The sequence below is a fragment of the Poeciliopsis prolifica genome, unplaced genomic scaffold, assembly GCF_027474105.1.
Source record: "Poeciliopsis prolifica strain line A6 unplaced genomic scaffold, Auburn_PproV2 SCAFFOLD050, whole genome shotgun sequence".
NCBI lineage: Eukaryota > Metazoa > Chordata > Actinopteri > Cyprinodontiformes > Poeciliidae > Poeciliopsis > Poeciliopsis prolifica.
The window spans coordinates 614,418-634,125 of record NW_026562425.1 but is presented as its reverse complement, the minus strand read 5'-3'; the positions used below and the strand labels follow the sequence as shown (position 1 = coordinate 634,125).

The 19,708-nt window shown below is 35.1% G+C and overlaps 2 protein-coding genes across 2 annotated transcripts; both read right to left on the bottom strand.

The window, feature by feature from the left end:
- Positions 1–362: 362 nt before the first annotated feature.
- On the bottom strand, positions 363–9,023 carry LOC129377945 (uncharacterized). The gene is made up of 8 exons (XM_055058167.1): positions 8,918–9,023; positions 5,177–5,385; positions 4,731–4,814; positions 3,648–3,857; positions 2,565–2,666; positions 2,164–2,314; positions 1,907–2,038; positions 363–1,192 (listed from the first exon to the last, which is right to left on the bottom strand). The coding sequence occupies exons 1-8, from the start codon at positions 9,021–9,023 to the stop codon at positions 1,140–1,142; spliced, it is 1,047 nt and encodes a 348-aa protein (XP_054914142.1). The 3' UTR covers positions 363–1,139.
- A 4,088-nt stretch (positions 9,024–13,111) lies between these two features.
- On the bottom strand, positions 13,112–19,701 carry LOC129377944 (uncharacterized). The gene is made up of 15 exons (XM_055058166.1): positions 19,669–19,701; positions 19,526–19,600; positions 19,356–19,427; positions 18,862–18,918; positions 18,488–18,547; positions 18,357–18,416; positions 17,719–17,790; positions 17,547–17,594; positions 17,385–17,447; positions 16,858–16,932; positions 16,745–16,784; positions 16,605–16,656; positions 15,500–15,914; positions 14,327–14,886; positions 13,112–13,391 (listed from the first exon to the last, which is right to left on the bottom strand). The coding sequence occupies exons 1-15, from the start codon at positions 19,699–19,701 to the stop codon at positions 13,112–13,114; spliced, it is 1,962 nt and encodes a 653-aa protein (XP_054914141.1).
- Positions 19,702–19,708: the final 7 nt, after the last annotated feature.

Below are 19,708 nucleotides of genomic sequence, written 5' to 3'. Positions count from 1 at the left end.
GGTTTTTATGCTCCTCTGATCTGGAACGATAACTTAATAATTTTTAGTTTTATTCATAAAAGCTGCAACATCATAAAGTGTCCTCTGAATTACAACATTGCATTACTTCTTTTTATTTTTCTACTGTAATGTAATATTTGTAGTTTTTATCATGTAAAGCACTTTCAATGGCTTTGTTGCTGAAATGTTTTATACAAATTAACTTAACTAAAATGAACAATTGGGGCACCGCAGGGCTCCAAGTTCGAGCATCTGCCATACTAATGAATAAAGGTCAGAGACAACCAGCTAAGACATTAATCCATATTTTTGGTGATGATAAAACATAACTATGTACTCATTTAGATAAATGCACAAAAATACTCATTTAATATGTTTATTGTCAAAAAATAGTTTATAAAGAAAAACCGTGATGTGGTTCTCAACATTTTCTCCTGATTTTTCCATTGGTCTTTGCTAAATGTCTCAAGCTTTCACATTGCAGTAAGTTTCTTACATATCTCAAAGCAAATCAGAATGCTCATAAAAATGTGCTTTGTCATTCTGTCGGGCTTCAACTATCTCATATCTTCTCACATACCAACAAAAGGCATCAACTTGTACCAAGTGGCTTATTTTCTTTAGCCATACCATGACATCTGGCGCTTTTGACGATAAGATCCACATTGTTGGTTGACATCCAACAAGATTGAAATCTTGCTTTCACTTTAGTCGTTTTCTGTTGTCGTGAGATCTTCTGGTTTTAATTGACAGATGATTTTATTTACTTCATGAAAATAAGACAATCCTGAGCTGGGATGGGCTCCCATAAAGATGACAGATTTAAGAAACAGACGAGACCTGCTCACATTTCATTTCACACAGTAATAAAAGCATTTAAAGATAGTAATTGTGTCAATAGATATGTCTACATTATTAAAAATATATACCTTAGATCGTTTGCACAGCCTGAGCTATTAGTTTCTTCATCTCATAAGTGTTTAGAACAAACAGTGCAAAATATAATGTATTCATCTCTGAATTAGTTTTGTAAAAACACTTCATAAACAGTATGACACTCAGTTTTTGCTGCATTTTATAGCAGCACCCTTCACTGTGTCTTTATGGGGTTATAACAGCTTTTTCTTCTCTGGGTTTGATCAGGCGAACGTCAGGATGGACAGTGTGAGGAAGCTGACCAGAGGCAGCGCAGCTGGAGGAGAAAAACAGAAAGACATGTTAATTAGAGAAGGTAATGTGAAATTACAAAAAAAAATTATGTCAGTTTCAAACTGTTTATTGTGAAATGTGGATTTATCTGCTCTTATCGGAGGACTTTTTAAAATCTAAATAAGAGACCATTTTCTTTTGGTCGAGCAGAAATTTTGGGAGTTTAAAGGAAAAACGCAAAAAGTCTTAAATTTATGTTAGAAGTTAAGGCCTTAAAATGTCTTAAATTAATTAAGGAACACGTAAGTTGGTCTCTAATGCAAAAATCACAATTGTGTTATGTTAGGACTAATCTTGTGTCCTGGGAATTTTCTATCAGGAAATGGTTCGGCATCTTCATTGCATGACTCAAGGCGGATAAAGATACCGCTAACTAGCTGCTAGTATTTGCTAGCTTGCTAGCTTTTTTCGGTCTTGTCGTTGCTAAGCTTCTGCCAAGAGATACAAAAGATTTTTTTTTCCATTTCTGTCTTGATATAGGTCTTAGATTTCATTCATAATGGTCTTAAAATATCTTAAATTTGAGATGGTGAAACATGCATAAAGCCTGATCCCTGGGAAGAGTATTCATATGTATTATTTGGAAATGATCAAAGATAAGATAGAGTCTTTGGATGTTGGGTAACTACACAAAATGATTATTTTGAATGTAGGAATATGTAGATCTAAATATTCATTAGCTCTGTGCATAGTTTACCATTAGAGTAGAAAGGACGGTTGGCCCCTGATGGTGATACTGATGGTGCTGCTGTGGTGTTTGTCGAGTTTAGGAAGTTGGAAAGATCTATAGCCTCACTGCGTGCATCAATGGTGAAACGTCCAAGTCCACCTGAAAAGAAAATAATTGTTTTTAATCCATGCTTCAAACGTGTAAATTTCTATCATTCATTAAACTTGAAACAGCTAAACATGTAAAAAAAAGATATGTATACACATATATGTTTGTCCTCTTACTTCCATCCAGTGGTCCAGATCCGATGACCATTCTATAGGTGGTATCGGCGGCCCTGAGGAGTCCAGTGTCGGTGGTGGCATTCAGACCAGCGACATTAAATGTACACTTGATGTTGGTACCATTGACAGTGTTTTTAACATTTGTCATAGCCTGAAAATTTGAAGTCAGAGTCATGAATAATTCAAAAAAAAAATATATGAATAAGATCTAGTAGATAAATTTACATGTAATAAATTTACGTGTAATACATTTACACGTAAAATAAATACATTTTAAGTTAATAAATGCCGTTCACATAATATTTTATGAGTTGTGAATACTCTTACTTAACTTTTTCTCCATAAAAATTTTATTCAAGTAGTTTTCTAGGAACGACGCGATGTTAAAAGTTAAGTCTTACCTTCGCTAGAGTACTGTTCAGGGTTCCATTGTTACTAATCGTCGACATGCTGAAGAAAGTCCCGTTTGAACTGTTTTGAGCGCAAACAAAAAGCATGATGTTCTGTGGAGAGAAGCATTGCAACATTTCAGTCAGAAATTATGAATGTTGTACAAAGATATGACTGTTTAATTTGTCTTCAGTTTAACTTACTGTTCACCATCATTTGACATAATATTTCTTTCACCTAATTTTATTAAACTCACTTAAATTATGTTAAGATATATCCATTTAATGTAAGCTAAGCTACGTGAAGCTAAACGCAGCATAAATAAATGCAATCAAGCTAAAGTAAGCTTAGCTTAGCTAAATTTTGATGTTAGTTAAGACAATCTGGTTAACTTTGATGAGACTAAGCGAAAATAAAATTAGCTAAACTAAGCTAAATGTTATTTAGCTAAATGGTGTGACAGCTAGCTAGTATTATAAAATGATAAAAATGATTTTAAAATGTAAAGTTACTGTTTTAACCAAAAAGTCAAAGTTGTCCCCATCTTGTAGCTGTTTGTTTTTTAAATAATAATTTTAATAAATATAGTTGGATGAAAAGGTTGTGACAATATTTTTTAAATCTTTGAAGTTACAATTTCTTTTACATATCTGCAAACAAGAATATAGTTTATGTAAGTAAATAAACAAGAATGTATAAGCAATAATAAAATATTGGCACAAATCCTAAAGAGAGTTTTGGAAAAAAAATCTACCATATACTTTATGTATTCTACCTTCACACATAAGCAAACATAAATCAAAGTAAGTTTTTCTCTGACTAAATTGATTAGACAGATTTACCTATTCTACTTAATATGTTACATTTCAAGCCCATAAATACCAATGCAAGTACAAAATAAAGAATTGTGCTAACAGAAACAGGATGTTGCAGAAAAGTTCATTGAAATATTTGCAACCATTAAAATTTAGGCACCATTCAGCACTTCTCATATATTATGCACACTGTTCAGCTATCACCAATATTTTGTATCTCCATGTTTTTTCCCCCAAACATTTACTCTGAAGTACTTTTGAAAATCTAATAATAATTACCACAGCGTCGGTGTTGGTGAGACCTACGGCAATGTACCCAGAAGAGTTCCCACTGAGCTCAAAGGCCATGTCGACACCATTTGGGGGGTTTAACGCTGTGGGGCGAGCAGATCCAAAAAGACAAACGGTGGTGTTGTCTGCAGGGTCGCAGTTTGCAGGACTCTGCACGCACAGCTTGGATGTGCCACATTCTGTTTTAGAAATAGAAACCTATGAAGACAAAAACGAACCAATAAGTCAATAAACAGTCAACAGATTCTTTAATCTTCTGGTGGAGCTTTAACAGAAAGATTACATATCAATTACATACCACATACCAATTCCATGTTAATTAAGTTAACATGGAATTAACATGTTTCTGTTTTCCGCCACTAAAACGTCTCAGCGTTAAAGCTAATGGATAACTTTCTTCAGTCGTCTTAAGCTTCAAGTGAACAATTGGTTACAGTTTAACAAAACCAAACCTAAAGATTTTGAGCTTTTGTTTGTTTCCCCATCATCAGTCAAGTCTTTCTATTTTCCCTCTGAGTTTTTAAAGGTTATTCAAACAGCAATGCTTTAAAAAAAGTTCCACCAGATCTGAGTAAATTTGTGTCAGTAAGTTGGATTTGAGACATTTTTGTAAGTTCAGCTCTGCAAAAACACAAAATGTTACCAAATATCGTGTACTTTGTTTCCAGCGCAAACATCTTAATACATTCAAGATAAAACGAGTAATTTTTCAGCAAGAAATAAGAGATTGTTTCAAGTAACTCCTTAATATTTATGAATAAAACACTGGCAGATTAATTAATTTATAACAGGACATTGTTACCATATCATGAGTGAAATTATCTACTAATGAGACTGAACTTTTTCATCAATATTAAATAATCATTTACTTATATCTTGCTGAAGGTTTTCTATTACTTAGTTTTGTCTTTTGTAAAAAATTACCAAAATATCTGAACTAGAAACTAGACCAAAAATTAGATTAGGTAAGATTTTGTGTTTTTGCACTGAGATCTTTTTATCTTGCAAGTACATTAAAGTTGTTGGTCATAAAGTATTAGCAGTACAATAATAATAATAATATAGACTAACCTGTGACAGTACTGGCTGGAAACTGAGAGCCAGGAAAACCATCAGTGTGGCAAAAACCTGCATCATCTTATTTTCCATTTCTGCCTGGAAAATATAAATATTTACACAAATAATGTTAAAAAATTGTTATGAGAATTTTTATTTGACAAAAAGCAACATTAAAATGGAAAAATAAATTTACAATATGTCTTAACTTTGTATACACAATTGAAATTTAATGAGAAGAGATACATGATAAAAAACAAAATAAGATTTATAATTATTCTGTTCTTTTTCACAGAAATACATCACAAAAACATAAATCTTATTTAAAGAGCTTTATAAAATTACTTTAATTAAATTTATGTCTTCTGGTTTACTAAAAATGATCAGATTTAAAGTTTTAATGTTTAAATTAGTAGAAAAACCTAAACCGGTTCTTGTAAAGAAACAAAGTCTTGACTTACTGGATGTGACGGTTGGCTCAAGGAGGAGTTGTTGGCAGCAGATCGTCTGGTTCTGTTCAGAGGGGGATGCTGATGGAGCTTTTCTACAGCCACCTGGAAAGGGGCGGGGCTTAGCAGGAACACCTGTCTGGGTACCAGGATGTCACATGTGTGCTTTTGTTTGGTTTTATGGGTGGAATAAACAGGTTTCTGTGGAACAAGTTTGACCACTGAGGGGAGTTTTGAGATGTTAGTCAGATGAGACGTTGAGTTTCAGATCACACAATGAATAGATTTTTATGGTGTAAGGTCACAGAATCTTAATTGGATTTAACTAGGTCACTTGTAAACCTTCATTTTGCTTCTTGCTCCATCAGCAAAGTAAAAACACAAAATGTTACCAAGTATTTTTGGTTTAGTTTATCGTCCAAAAATCTTAGTACACTTGAAATAAGGCAAAACTCACTTTCAATGAACTTCAGAATGAAATATAAAATTATTTTAATTCCTTGAAATTGATTTAAAAAATTAAATATTTTCCATGTTATAAGTGAAATAATCTGTCAGTGGAATTAGTACTTCTTTTGTTATCAATATCAAGAAGTTATTTACTTAAAACAAGCTCCCATGTCTTTCTGAAAAAGTTATTTCAAGTGTGCTAATTTCTTTTTGCATTAGAAACGAGACCAAAAATAACTTGGTAAGTTTTTGTGTGTTTGCAGTGAAGTGTCAGTTTGAAATGCTTTGGTAATTCGACCAAACTTTTTGTAACATGGACCAAAATCACTGGTGGGTTGAGAAAACAAACTGAAAATGTTTGAAACGGATGTTATTTATGATAAAACCAAAACATAAAAAGAAATTTGTCCTTTTGTTTTATTGAAAGAAAATAATCTAGTTTTCAAATTCTTTTAGTTTTGGATGGATAAATTTATTCCCAATTGTTAAAACTTCTGAAATGCATGCTGTATTAATCCAAGTTTAGTAAATTAAATAAAAGCACAGAAAGGTTTTCAGTAAAAGATAATTTACAGAAAATTGTCAAGTCAATTGACTATTCCATTCCTACCAAAAAAAAAATCTTTCCACTGTAAGAAAATTATGTTGGTAATATTTTTAACCTGATAAAACGTTTAATAAACAGGTTTGCATCACTCTGGAACTGCAGAAAAATTGAAAAAAAAAAATGAAATTGTTCAAAATAGAAATCAAAAGATCTCAAGAAACCCAGGAAACGGTGTCAGCCCGGAGAACCCGGACAACAGAAGGAATCCAGAAAGCTTGGAAAAGATGAACACTTTGTGTTGCATCTAACATTTTTATAGGTAGATTTTAAAAGTCATAGTTTTGTACTAATTTAATTTAATTTATTCTTGAATTGTGGCCACAAAAGGTCAGTTAAGTGGCCACAAAACGGCCCACGCGCCCCACTGTGAGCCCCATTGCAGGAAAGTATTTTTAAAAACACGTTATTACAGAATCCATTCAGTAAATTAGAATATTACTGAAAACAAAACACTTATGGTAGAACCTTCATCACCAAGTGAAATAATGAATTAATTGGGCACAGATGTTTTCAAGCCTTCGTTTCTGCCAATTATGTTGATTTTCCACTAACTAAAGAAAACAAGACATTTTAAATTAAAATATTAAGTCAAAGCAATAACAACATCTTGTTTTAAAAACAGAATTAATCCAAAATTAATCATAATCATATTTTTGTCCTAAATTATCTCTTGAATTATGGTCGGAGGGCCACAAAAAATCCCTCTAGTGGCCCCAAAAAGGCCCTCGCTCCCTGCTAAAGAATGTAAATGTGGGCTAATACCTTCTAAAAGCTCATTAAGGTGAAGAGTTGAAGCAGTATTTACACAGATGAATGAACTGGAAGTTCAAATCAAACACACAATGGTTGCATGACAGCGGTGGTGAAATGTTTTTCAAGTGACGGGGCCACATGAAAATTAGTTCATAACATTTGGAATGCGACACCTGTCATGTTTTTAAGGCTTTGACGTCATCAGGTAAAGAAATCTGGACGGTTTGTGCCATGATGCCAAACAAGGAGTGGCTGCATTCCTTCCTAGCTACGCTCAGCATTAAGGTGACTTTTCACTTAGTCACCCTAATGCTGGACGTTTCCAAATGACATCATCTGGATTTACAGCCACCAGCACTGCAATTTAAACTAAAATAAATGTAAACAATTTAATCTACCAATTCGTTATATTGACAGGAAAATGTAATTCACGTTGAAGGCGATTTTATTTCCTGAGATCGGCGCTTAAAACTGGATCATGTTTCTGTTGTCACCAGAAAAACTCAGGAAAACAAGTCGAATTTAACAAAACAGTGTAAAACATCTTGCAAATGTTAACATTACTGCAAAAATGGGGGGGGGGGGAAATCCCACACAGTCAGCATCTTAAATGTTTCTCCCTTTTTCTCCTTCGTTTTTCTGGGAAGGAAGAAAACAAACCATTATTTTTTGTTTTCATCGATTGGATTCAGAAGATGTTTTGATTTACGGAAACTTCTCGTAAAATTACCCAACATGAATTTCCTTGATCGTAGATCCAGATTTTTGTTTTAAAAATAATCTGTGTTTATTCAGTTCTAGGCAAGAAGGCAGAGAAAACTAATAAAGGTGATTATTTTAGATTTAAGCTTCAAATGGGATTCTTTTATTGCATTGCATTTTATTTTATCATCACTATTTTGATTTTTTTTTTTTTTGTATAAATGCAACCTAACAGCTGTTTTACTTTGCGATTCGTAAAGTATTTTGGGCTTTGAAGACATTTTCAGTTTCTGCACCTTTAAGCAGCTCTGCTGGAGGTAAACAAAAACATGCATTAAAGCCACCAATGATAACAGAATTAAAGCGATTAAACAAGATTAGATCATTATTAGCCTTTTTAATACATTTGGAGATTAAATTAATCAGTTAGTCAGACTTTTTTCATTCAAGCTAATAGAAAATGTAAATTTAAGCTAATGCATTGAAGTAAAAAATATTTAAACAAGACACAAAATAAACAGATTATGTTTTTGAAACAAACAAAAAAGTTTAACTTTAAAGCCTCTTCACTAAACGATAAGCTCTTATTTATTTGTATATTGTTGAACTTAAGACTGAAATGTGCTACTTTTGTGGGGGAAGCTCATGCATCTGTTTTATCTTTATTTAGTTTTGTCTTGCTTTTGATCCTTAGCTCAACAGATCGCTTTGTTTTTTTATTTGCTTTCCGGCTCAGAACTTCTTGCGGCCCAACCCAGTTATGATTGTTTGAACAGAGCAAATAAAAGAAGACAAGCGAGACAATGAGGCCTTTCATTGAGAGTAGATGCATTTGATTGCTGCTGTCAACATCACTGACCGTCACTGAGATGTAATTTAAATGAGAGGTAATTAACTAAACATGAAGCGTTGTTAGTTTATGAAACCAGAGAGATTTGTTTAGACTTGAGCTGCTGTTTTGTTTTTGATCTTGGCGTTTCGTGGCAAAGTGTTTGGACAGCAGGGTGGAGCCTTATGGATTTCAGATCGAAGGTCACCACCTCTATTTAATGACAGAAAGTTCATGTAACGACTCCAAGCTTTTAACGACGCAGTCTCAGCTGGTTTTACGACCATTTTCACCCCCATTGAGCTCACAGCGACCTTAAAGGTGACCTATTACGCTTCCTTGAACATGTCAGGACAGGTTTACGGGCCACACAAACTCGTTCATTACATGTTTTGCTCAAAAACATTCTTACATGATGACATTTTAGCTTGTTTTAGTGCCTCCTGTCTCTCAAAATCCAGATAAGTTGCTGGTGGCCGCACTCGCCCGACTCCATGTTTACACTCGCCCGACTCCATGTTTACACTCAGCGGGGGTTGCTAGGTGACAGACGGGGGTTGCTAGGAAACAGCACAGAGCCCGTCGAATGTGACTTAACTTATTAGCCTGGAAAAAACCAGACTTCTCCACTCAGGCTGGCTGTTGAGAAACAATTTCTTCCTGGAGGTGTTGATTCTGTTGAAGCTTTAAATTTGACCAAATTGCTAATGTTCAGTTGTGACGTATGTGACGCACCAGTTTGACCCTATGAAGCTAAGAAATTGATGTGATTGTTCTATTCGCTGATTGGTGCGGTTGAAGTTTTGCCAGAGGAATCCCAGTGAATGGGAGAAAGTCCTGACTGGCTGTGAATCGCTAGGTGGATTTTTTTAAGTACTGATTTTAGAAGCAGTTCAGATCCAAATAAAAGTATAAAAAAGTTGAAAAGTTTGTATGAAACGTTTTAATTACGAGAATGTAGCCATAATATCAGGAGAATAAAGATGCAATTTTACAAAAAGAATGTCTTAAAATTACGAGAAAAAATTTATTTAATGAGAAATAAAAACGTCACCAGCTCATCCATGACTCTTTGAAATAAACAGAGAATAATTTGATTCCGTTGATGTATTAAAAGATGGAATAAAACCAATATCAAAGTATAATTTCACAAAAAGCCTTTCACTTTGCAGTGGCGCTCCCAAGAAGGGGCTTTCTGGAAAACCCTGGACTTTATTGTATTGATTGGATGAAACTTTTAACTCAAATTGAAGAAGTTGATGCAATCTTGAATTCCCTTTTATTAATTAAGCTACTAATGAAATTATACTGTAATGTTTTGTAATTTGAGTTCATTATTGTGATTCAAACAGGACTACACCGAAAACCCCCCACAATGGAGCTCCAAGTAATACAAAAAATTTGATTCATTAATGTTTGTTAAATATGACACTTAACTAACTCAATAGAATTAACTTAATTTGATTATTTGTCACAAATTAACTGTTTTCCTTTTTTAGTTAGATGACTGAATTGCCTGAAAACAAATTAAACTGATTTGAACTGAATCATGTGCTGCTTTTTGTAAACTGGTATTAGTAATTAAGTATTAATACTGGAGACTATTTTTGGATTCATGGGTGGAGACTCTTCTGAGAATATTTCACTTCAGTAAAATCGTCTTTGGTGCAGTGAACTGGTTTTGTCTTTGAGAACAATTTGATGCTGTGATTCATACTGGGAATCATCTCTCATTTTGAAATGTGACATTTTGCCAGAAACAAAACCACATGTGACAGACCTGCAACTGTCACATGTGCAGAACTACTTTAGTTCCAGAACATTGTGCAACTAGCTCTTTAGTTTGCCACAAATTTTTTTATTTTTGAAGGTAAGGAATTTGAAGAAAGAACGAGGAAGAGGTTTTAGATTTAAATACGGCGCAGCAAAACTGCCAGCCGATCGTTTTTTTAATGTCTCTGACACAAAATCTGCCATTAAATCCATGAAGCGTCGTAGGTTTGAATAGTGTATGTATATTGGAATGAAGGATGTAGACATTTTGTTTTTTTCCACATACTTCATGATCTCCAGACCATTTTTAGCTGAGAGTTTAAAGCTCTGTACACAATCTGTGAGCTCCTCCAAGTAGTCAAAGTATTGAAAATGTACACTAGTATGATGGCAGTTTGGCTGAATTTTATAAAATATTTACTACTCTGCAAGGGGCCGTCAGGTATGACGGTGTAGATACAAAAAGAATAGTGAGTGTCCACCAAGAAATCTTAAAAAACAAGGACATTTTTTTATCTTAAAAAGTTGAAAATATGCTAGAAAAAACTGAAATTTTGAGGTTAATCAGAAATTTTCTAGAAAAAACGTGAAAATTTCTCAGTTTGAAAAGAAAAAAATGCTAAAAAAAACCATTTTGAGATTAATCACAGGAATTATTTTTCTCTAAGAGAAGAGTTTCAATCTTTTGACTTTTGGAAAGTTTCAGAATTTCAAATGTTATAAAAAAAAATGTAACTAAGTTTTCCATGTGTTTTTCTAGAAAATGTCTGAGGTTTTCAAACTCAGAAATGATCTTATTTTCTAGAAATAAACAGATTTTTCACACTTTAACTTTTTTTAATGCCTTAAAAATCAAAACCAGAAGTTTAAATTCTGACTCAACATCATAAATCATGCTTGGAAAACAAAAGCCAGTAAGTTTGGTTTAAACATATAAACATAAAAACACTGTGTGCTTGTGGATCTCTGTCGTCATGCTGGTTCTGTTGGAGGCCAGAACATTCAGAAACTATCTTAAGTCTCATGACTCCAACTTTTCTTCCCATTAGTTATAAATTCCTCTTAGGTTTGTTGTTATTCTGGGAACATTGATTTCATTCGTTGAATCTGATCGTGGTGCCAGTCAGAACGGCCTGAGATTGTGAGGGAAAATACTGAACCGCCTGAAAATGAAGTTATCAAACACTGGATGCATCCAGCCGTTCCAGCCTGCAGGTATTTTGTCAAAACGATCAAGTTTTCCTGGAAAGAATGCATTTCTTCAGTCGCAGGAAAACTTCTGTGTTATGTAAATACGCAGCAGCGCTAAAACTTTTCCTGAGATAAGAAAAAGTAAAAAAAGCATCACCTTTAGTAAATAAGCCCCAACCTGAATGTAAAGAAAGTTTCCCCTGTTTGTTCCTTCAGGGCCCATATTTACACACTCTGATTAGAAGTTCAGATGACTTTAAAGTGGAGGACAAACAAAATAATCTGATAAGATTATCTGATCAAATGGTTGGTTTGTTTCAGAAGCTTTCTTGACAAGATCATAAAAGAAGATATACAGATGTGATCAATTATATTTTATTAAACTTGATCTGAACTTTTTTGATATGATTTTTAGATAATTATTAAATGTAAATAATTTACATTTAAATAATAATTTTCTTACCATTATTTTAAGTTAAAGTAAAGATCATTTTTCCGCATGTTTGAAAATGATTGTGATTTGAAATGCGGGGCAGCACCACCCTCTTGTGTTGGCAGAAGGAAGTGCAACATGACGGTGATCAACAGAGCAAGTTTTATTTAGCTCTTAAGAAATAAACTCTGGGGAAAATAGTTAAAATAATTTCAGAATTAGCATGGTTAAGATTAGGAAAAAAAATTAAAATTATTATTTATATAATCTGCATTTGACAGCTGTTTGCATTGAAAAGCCCAGAAACCACCAACCAGTCTGTCTCGTCAATTTTAAGCTTTCTGGCTCCCCCTAGCGGCCGTTTACTTTACTGCTCATAGACATTAAAAACCCCTCGAACAATTTTTTAAAAAACATGTAACCAGCATCATATAAAAACAAATTTATATATATATGGATATATAAACACTGAATAAAAACATTTTAAAATAGCAGAAATCCCATTTGAAATGAAAAAGCGATGTCTGGTTAAACCTGTTTCAACCTGTTGAAGCTTTGGGTCGGTTTTTATAGCAACCGAATATAAAACAGCTGACAGTGAAAATAATATAAAAGAAACACAACTAGGATATGAACCTATAAGCAGCATTTTGTTTACAAATAAGCATTTAAATATTTGTAGTTTTACCCCAAAAGCAGCAGCGATACAAACAGCAACAGACTCCATGTTTCTCACTCAAACGTCTTGAAAGTCTTGAAAACAATATTTTCAGAGAAAAGTGGAAAAAAGTGAAAAACTCAAACATAGTTGTGGCGGATCAAACTTTGTTATTGTAAAAAAAAAAAAAACCTTTGAAGACTAATTAAAAATGTTTCTGGTTTTTATTTGTCTGAAGATTCATAATATAACCTCACCGGTGCCGTTTCTTAAAACTGAAATTAAACCGTTGTTATATTATGAATTTTTTAAAAAAAGTGATGATTTTTACTTATAAACTGTTTTTCTGAGGAACTGAAACAACTTTAAAATTTAAAGTGTTAAAAAGCCTCAGTATTTTGTAGAAGTTCAGTGTCGACACATAATGTTTAAGTCAGTCAAAAAGCCCGCTGCCCTTAAAGCTGCAGTACGCAACTTTTCTAAAAAAAAAAATATTTATTACATATTTATTGAAAGTTTGGTTTAGTTTTTCATTTCTTTTAAACTCTGGTTTAGATGTTCAGGCCGTCGTGCCTCAGGGCGTAGTATTTGGACCTGGATCCTTTGTGCCCCGGCTCCCTGCCACTTCCTCTCCTCTCCTCCTCCTCTTGCTGCTGGTCTCCGGCGGCTCTATCGAAGCGTCTCCGGGCGCTCTCCACTCTGCCGCTCCGCTCTTCATTCTCCCTAACACGATGGTTCGTCTTCCTCGGAGACTCTTGGTCTCTGTGGCTTCGATGCGAGTCTTTTCGTCCCGTCTCCTCCCCTCCTGTCCTCCTCCAGCTCTCTCTGTCTCTGTGGTGATTTCCCCTCTCCTCCCTCCTTTCTCGTGTTTCGTGTTTTTCTGTCTTTCTCGCTCCGGCTGCTGTGTCTCCTTGATGTCTCAGTTCTCCTCTGGGTTTTCTCCTCCTCTGCATTTCTGTTGTTTCTTTCTGCTCTTTTTCAGGCTTCGTTTTGATTTCTGGGGTTTTGTTCGGTTCTTCTTTAGTCTTTCCAGGTGACGTTTGGGTCCCAGTTTCTTTCTCTTTCTTGCTTCCTTTCTCAAATTGTTTTTTTTAAACGTCTTTTTCTGCTTTCACACTCGTTTCATTTTCCTTCTCAGATATTTTCTCACCTTTGTCTTTTATCTCCACTTCTTGTTCCTTTGCATTCTTTTCTTCCTTTCTCTCTTTCTTTATTTTAAAAATGTCCAACACCGACTCTTTGCTCTTCTTTGGCTCCTCCTCCTCCCTTTTTACTTCCACATCTTTATCCTTCATGCTCTTCTCCTCTTTTTTTTTTCTTTTTTTTTAAAGATATCCGACGCTGTCGTCTCTTTGCTCTTTTTCGCCTCCACCTCTTCCTCTTTTTCCTCCACTTCATGTTCCTTCGCGCTCTTCTCTTCCTTTTTCTTTATTTTAAAAATGTCCAACATTGATTCTTTGCTCTTCTTTGGTTCCTCATCGTCCTTTTTCTCCTCCATTTCTTCAGTTTTCTCCACAATCTTCTCTTCCTTTTTCTTTATTTTAAAGATATCAGACGCTGTCGTCTCTTTGCTCTTTTTCGCCTCCACCTCTTCCTCTTTTTCCTCCACTTCATGTTCCTTCGCGCTCTTCTCTTCCTTTTTCTTTATTTTAAAAATGTCCAACACCGACTCCTTGCTCTTCTTTGGTTCCTCATCGTCCTTTTTCTCCTCAATTTCTTCAGTTTTCTCCACAATCTTCTCTTTCTTTATTTTAAAGATATCCGACGCCATCGTCTCTTTGCTGTTCTTCGGCTCCACCTCTTCCTCCTTTTTGTCCAGTTTCTCCTCCAGGAAGTCAATCTCCTGCTCTAGCTCTGCCAGTTTCTTCGGGTCGGACTCAAACTCGTCTTCCACCTCCTCGACGTCCTCGTACTCCTCCACCTCGATGCCGTCCATCGTCTTCTGCAGCTGCGTCTTCACCTTGTTCAGCTCCAGCAGGCCTTCCTGGAGGTCTTTGCACACCTGCCGGATCTTGGCGGCGAACTTGGTCTTGGCTCCCTTGTGGAGTTTGTGGGAGTCTTTGGCGAGGAAGAAGATGTCCAGGGCGAGGAAGAGGGCGGACATGACGCCCGTGGTGACGCTGATGGCCTGGACGGCCTTAGCGGCGCCGCCGGCTGCGCCCAGAACCTGAACGGTGCTGATGAGTTTATCGGTGTTGATCATGAGGGCTTTCCCCGCCCGGCCGCCCTCCTTCATCACGTGTTTGATGTTGTGGTTTAGAGCCTTTTTGGCGGCACTTTCTGAGTATTTCTCAAAATCCCATTCCTCCAGGGTGTTCATGCCCTCCTGCAACGGGAAGCAACAACACCAGACGATTAGCAGCTGCGTTTCCTTTAACCGTAGAAATGTGAAAAATGAAATGAAAATAAATCATCTTAATGGAAACACTCATGAGTGTTCATGAAAAGTTTGAGCGCAAAAACATTCTTATCATTTTGTATTTCAGCAAAATACAGGAGATTGTTTCCACAATAATTTGAAGCGATTATCGTTGCTTCAAATAGTTTTTCATCAACTAGTGTTGATGAAAAGGAAACTAGTTCAACTGGCAGATTGTTTCAATTAAAGCAGGAAAAATGAATTAACCTGCAATCAGAACTGGAACTTTTTCATCCACATTAAGGAATAATTTACTTAAGAGAAGCTGCTATTTCCTGATGAAAAGTTAGTTGTCATAAAGTGTCAATAAACAAAATATTTGTTTGTTTGGACAGTTTGCAGCCGGCTCCATCACAGCATCACATAGTTCATAAAAAGCTTCGTGTCATTTCCAGAAAAGCGATTGCTCTTCAGTTTTCTGGAGGTCTTCAGAGTTTTTAATGGACTTTTTAATAGATTTTTCCCACCATGTTTTCAGGGGAATAGTTTCCGTTTTGATATTTTAAAATAATTTCCTCACCTGAACAAACTCCAGGCACTTCCTGATGTCCTGGATCTCCTCCTGGTAGCCCTGGATCATCTTCTCCACCTTCTTGCGGTCCATGTTGGAGTGCACGGTGTCTGTGATGTTGGCCGTCGCCGACGTGATGCTGCCGGCCGTCGCCACGCCGATCCCCACCGCCGTGACGATGATCGACGCCCCGAAGGTGAACGGAGCCAGGATGAGGCCGGTGATGGTCGCCACGCTGCCCGCCACGCTGGCCACGCCCCCTCCCACAGCGGCCGTCACCGTCTTCTTGTGGAACTCGTCTGCGGCGTCGGCCATCGACAGCAGCTCCAGGATGTGGTGCTGCAAGGACGCCCCCCGCTGGTTGAAAAGGTGAACGAAAACACGGGCTGCCATGTAAACTCGATCGGCTGCCTGCTCCATCGCACTGCAGACAGAAAATACAAATCAAAACATCAAGATGGAAATATGGAAGGAGTTTCACAGGAACAAATAAATCAAAGACTGCAGATTTGACACATTATTTTGTTATTTGGCCAATAAAATGAACATTTTAACTTAAGTTATCTTCTGATCAAAAATATTACACTTATTTTGAAATTTATCTTAAAAAACAACAAATGTATTCAACTCACTTTGAATCTGATCACATGGTTGGACTGAATCACTTGGACTGAATCACTACTTTATAGATTTCAGTAAATTTAATGTTTTTGAAGCGTCTTCAGAAATGACGGAGTATTTGGTGAGAATAGTCATAACACAACTTTATTCTCTTTTTTTACTCCATTCTTGTAATTTTAAAACTTTATTCCCTTATTATTATTTTTTGCTTTATTCTCATAATATTTTGTCTTTATTTTGGTATTTTTTTCTACTTTATTCCTGTAGTTGTGTGACTTAAATCTTGTAATATCATGAGTTTATTCATGTAGTTTTATACATTTTCTACATTTTTCTATCCTGGCCCTAATACAATCATTTTTGTAAATTAAACTTCTGAATGGACGGATGCACAAATGGACAGAGAAATGCAACATTTTAAAAAATGGGACAAGGAATAAAGCCTGTAAATGTAATCCCCAGTAAAATAAGTCTTTTCCTTTGAAGTTCTTACATTTGCTCATCTTCCTCCTGGAAATTTGAGGTCTCGTTCCACTCGGTCCAACCTGGAAACCAGCGGCTCAAATCCATCAGAGAACAAGAAACAAACACGGAACCAGATTTATGTTCAATTTAAACCAGTCTGATATCAACCTTTCACCGAGTTCCACCACTCCATCAGCTCGTTGTTCTCCTGCAAACACAGAAGCTTCTGTTAATCTGGAGACAAACTGCTCCGTTATTTAACACCCTGGGTTTAATCCCACCTGCTCCATCTGGGTCACGCTTTCTTCAGTGGGATATGCTGCCATCTCCACCGGCTCCACCTCCACCGTGCTCTCCTGATTTACAAATAGTTCAAGTTTATGGAGGTTCTTTTGTTTTCAATCAGAAAAACACACAAATATGTCTTATTCTCATAAAAGGAAAATATTTTGGCTCTGACAATCTGGATTTTCATTCAATCAGAGATGCTGTTTAAGTTCTGTTTCAATACTGAAATAATGCAGGAAGAAACAGTAAAACATTTTAAAGGTTCATAATGTCAAACAGGAACTTTCAGTTTGAAATAATTTCAGCTAAAAACTCCAACATCCTTTAATCAGTAAAGGAATCCATCAGTCTATTGAAAAAACCTCCTTTTTAATTCTTTATTTGTGGCAATAAAATCCAGAATAAGAAAATAATCCTTTAAAGATGCTTAGGATGTGGAGTTATATGTAAATATTATAATAAAGATGAGAAAATAAATCATTTATTTATTAATAACTTATGGAAATTAATTTATTCTGACCTGTGGAGAGTTCAGATCCTCCATCTCGACGCTCTCCTCAATAGCAGGCATTTCACTGGATTCCTGAATAGATAAAAAATAAAACTGTTAAATAAATTAATCTGTCTGTAGGAACGAATTAAGTCAGTTTCATATGCAAACCCAACATTAAGCAGAAAATACCTCTTTGGACATTCTGGGAAGAGTTTTCTTGACTCGAAAAGACACAACCTATCAAACGTGAACAAGAACAAAATAAAACTTCAAGAAAATTTTACATTTCGTCACTATAAATAACTCCAAATTTAGTTTATTGTTCTGCAACTTAGAAATGACAAAGAAAAAAATAACTTGCTCTTCGTTTCTCCTTTATGCTTCTCTTGCAACTCAGTCCGCGTCCAGCAGGTGGCGCCGCGTCTTCACCTTCCTGCAAACCAACAAAAAAAGAAACAAAAACATCATCGGGTAACTGGAACATAAAACTGCTTAATTTTAGATTTATATAAAGGATAGGATTTTATTTAATATTAACTTGTTTTTATTTTATTTTCTGCAATTCAAATCAAACTCGAGATTCTCAAAATTCAACAAAAAGTCAAAACTAAAATCTTATGTAAATTAATTTCAGGTGTAAATTTTTTTTAATTTGATCATCAAGGTTTACAGATAATGAAAAAACCCAAACCAAAAAATATTGTCAAAGAGCAATAAAGGATTTTAATACAAAAACTCTTAAATGTTTTTTATCTTTATAAACTCTGTTTGCCACATTGTTTGTACAACTTTTTCCACCACATTTTTTCCTTCCACTCAACTTACCATTAATATAAATAGACAGAACTGATCATGAACAGCAGGGTCTTTGTATTACTCCATGTGGCATGAATCTAATTAACTAATGATTTAAAACTAAAATCATTAGTTTTAAACATTTCGATTGTTACTAGCAGTAGCAGAATATTTATATTTATTTATAGAATTAGGTTGTTTTACCTGCTGCTCCGTATTTCTAGGCGTTCGTTTGAACATCACAGACAGCCCGGCTTTTTTCTCCTGTTTCATAAACATGAAGGTTTAAATTAAGAGGGAAAAAAGTGTTAAGATGTGAAATCTAAGGGATTTACCTTCGTGGTACAAAGATTATCTGTACTGGCTGATAATTCTTGTTGAGAGGTGCTGTCGTCCTTTAAAAAGAAACATTTAATCATTTTAAGTAAAATTCAAACAAAATGATACAATATAGACAAAACCTTGAGATTATACTCAAATATTTGTATATTTTTAGTGAATTAACAAACGTAAAATACAGTTTTCATAAAAAAGCTCAGAAAATATCTGAACTCTGGTTTAAATGTTTGGATTTAAACTCACTTTAATCCTCAGATCTGAACAGTTTAAGAAAATAAAGCTACATGTTTTGTGAAGCTCCAGGAGCAGAAATGACTAAAGGGATTGTCAATGTTTGGTCTAGTCAAAGGTTTCAGGCTCTGGCTCTTACGTTCCCAGCCTCAGTCAGGCTGTCCCAGCTGGACGACAGCTGCTTCGTCAGCGGATCCTGGAAAAGAGAAAAATCATTTCAACATTAAATTTCCAAATCACCTCAGAAATTTGTGAGCTTTTTTATAATATATTGCTCATTTTATAAACTTAAAATGAGAGAAAACTAATTGATAAGTAACTTTTCAGCAAGATATAGAAACTTTATTAAGAAAATAATTTCTTAATATTGATTAAAAAAAAGTTCGAGTTCTTTTGGCAGATTATTTCACTTATAAAAATATATTTTCCCATGTTACAGATTATATAATCTGCCAATAGAAATTCAATATTTTCATGAATATCACGTATAAATCTGGCTTCATATTGGCAGGATTGTTTCCCCGTTGAGCTCAAAGTGTCTATTTTAAAGAAGAATAAATATGTTGAACATCAGAGATGAACAGTTTAAGTTTTACAAATAAACACTTTTGCTGCTTTGAATGATTTCATCACCTCAGTAGCAACGGAGCGCGGAGACGGTTTAGGCGACTTTTTAAAGAAGCCTGTAAGTCCTCCCTTTTTCTCCTGCAGCAAAAGATAATTCCATATAAAAAGAAAGTGAATATTTGTGATGAGAAACTAAATTAAGTCAAACATTTAATTTTGATTAAATTTTCTTTTACTTTTGCTGAATTTGCCTCCAGCAGATCTTCAGTGCTGCCAAACATCGTTGTGTTTTTGCTGGTCGCATTTGAGCCCTAAAGACACAACAGAGATTAAAATCTGGATGAAGAAACAAAGATGTTCAGCAGAGTTTTTATTCTACCTCCTCTGCAGGCTTCGGACTTCTCTTAAACATGCCGCTG

Excerpts from the sequence above, each read along its gene's own strand:
- LOC129377945 (XM_055058167.1), bottom strand. The coding sequence starts at position 9,023 with ATGGAGTCGGGCGAGTGTAAACATGGAGTCGGGCGAGTGCGGCCACCA. Across the intron at positions 4,815-5,176 it reads TGAGCCAACCGTCACATCCA|GCAGAAATGGAAAATAAGAT; the intron begins GTAAGTCAAGAC and ends TATATTTTCCAG. Across the intron at positions 2,667-3,647 it reads TCACCAACACCGACGCTGTG|AACATCATGCTTTTTGTTTG; the intron begins GTAATTATTATT and ends TTCTCTCCACAG.
- LOC129377944 (XM_055058166.1), bottom strand. The coding sequence starts at position 19,701 with ATGTTTAAGAGAAGTCCGAAGCCTGCAGAGGAG. Across the intron at positions 17,448-17,546 it reads TTCCCAGAATGTCCAAAGAG|GAATCCAGTGAAATGCCTGC; the intron begins GTATTTTCTGCT and ends TTATCTATTCAG. Across the intron at positions 15,915-16,604 it reads CAGGAGGAAGATGAGCAAAT|TGCGATGGAGCAGGCAGCCG; the intron begins GTAAGAACTTCA and ends TTCTGTCTGCAG.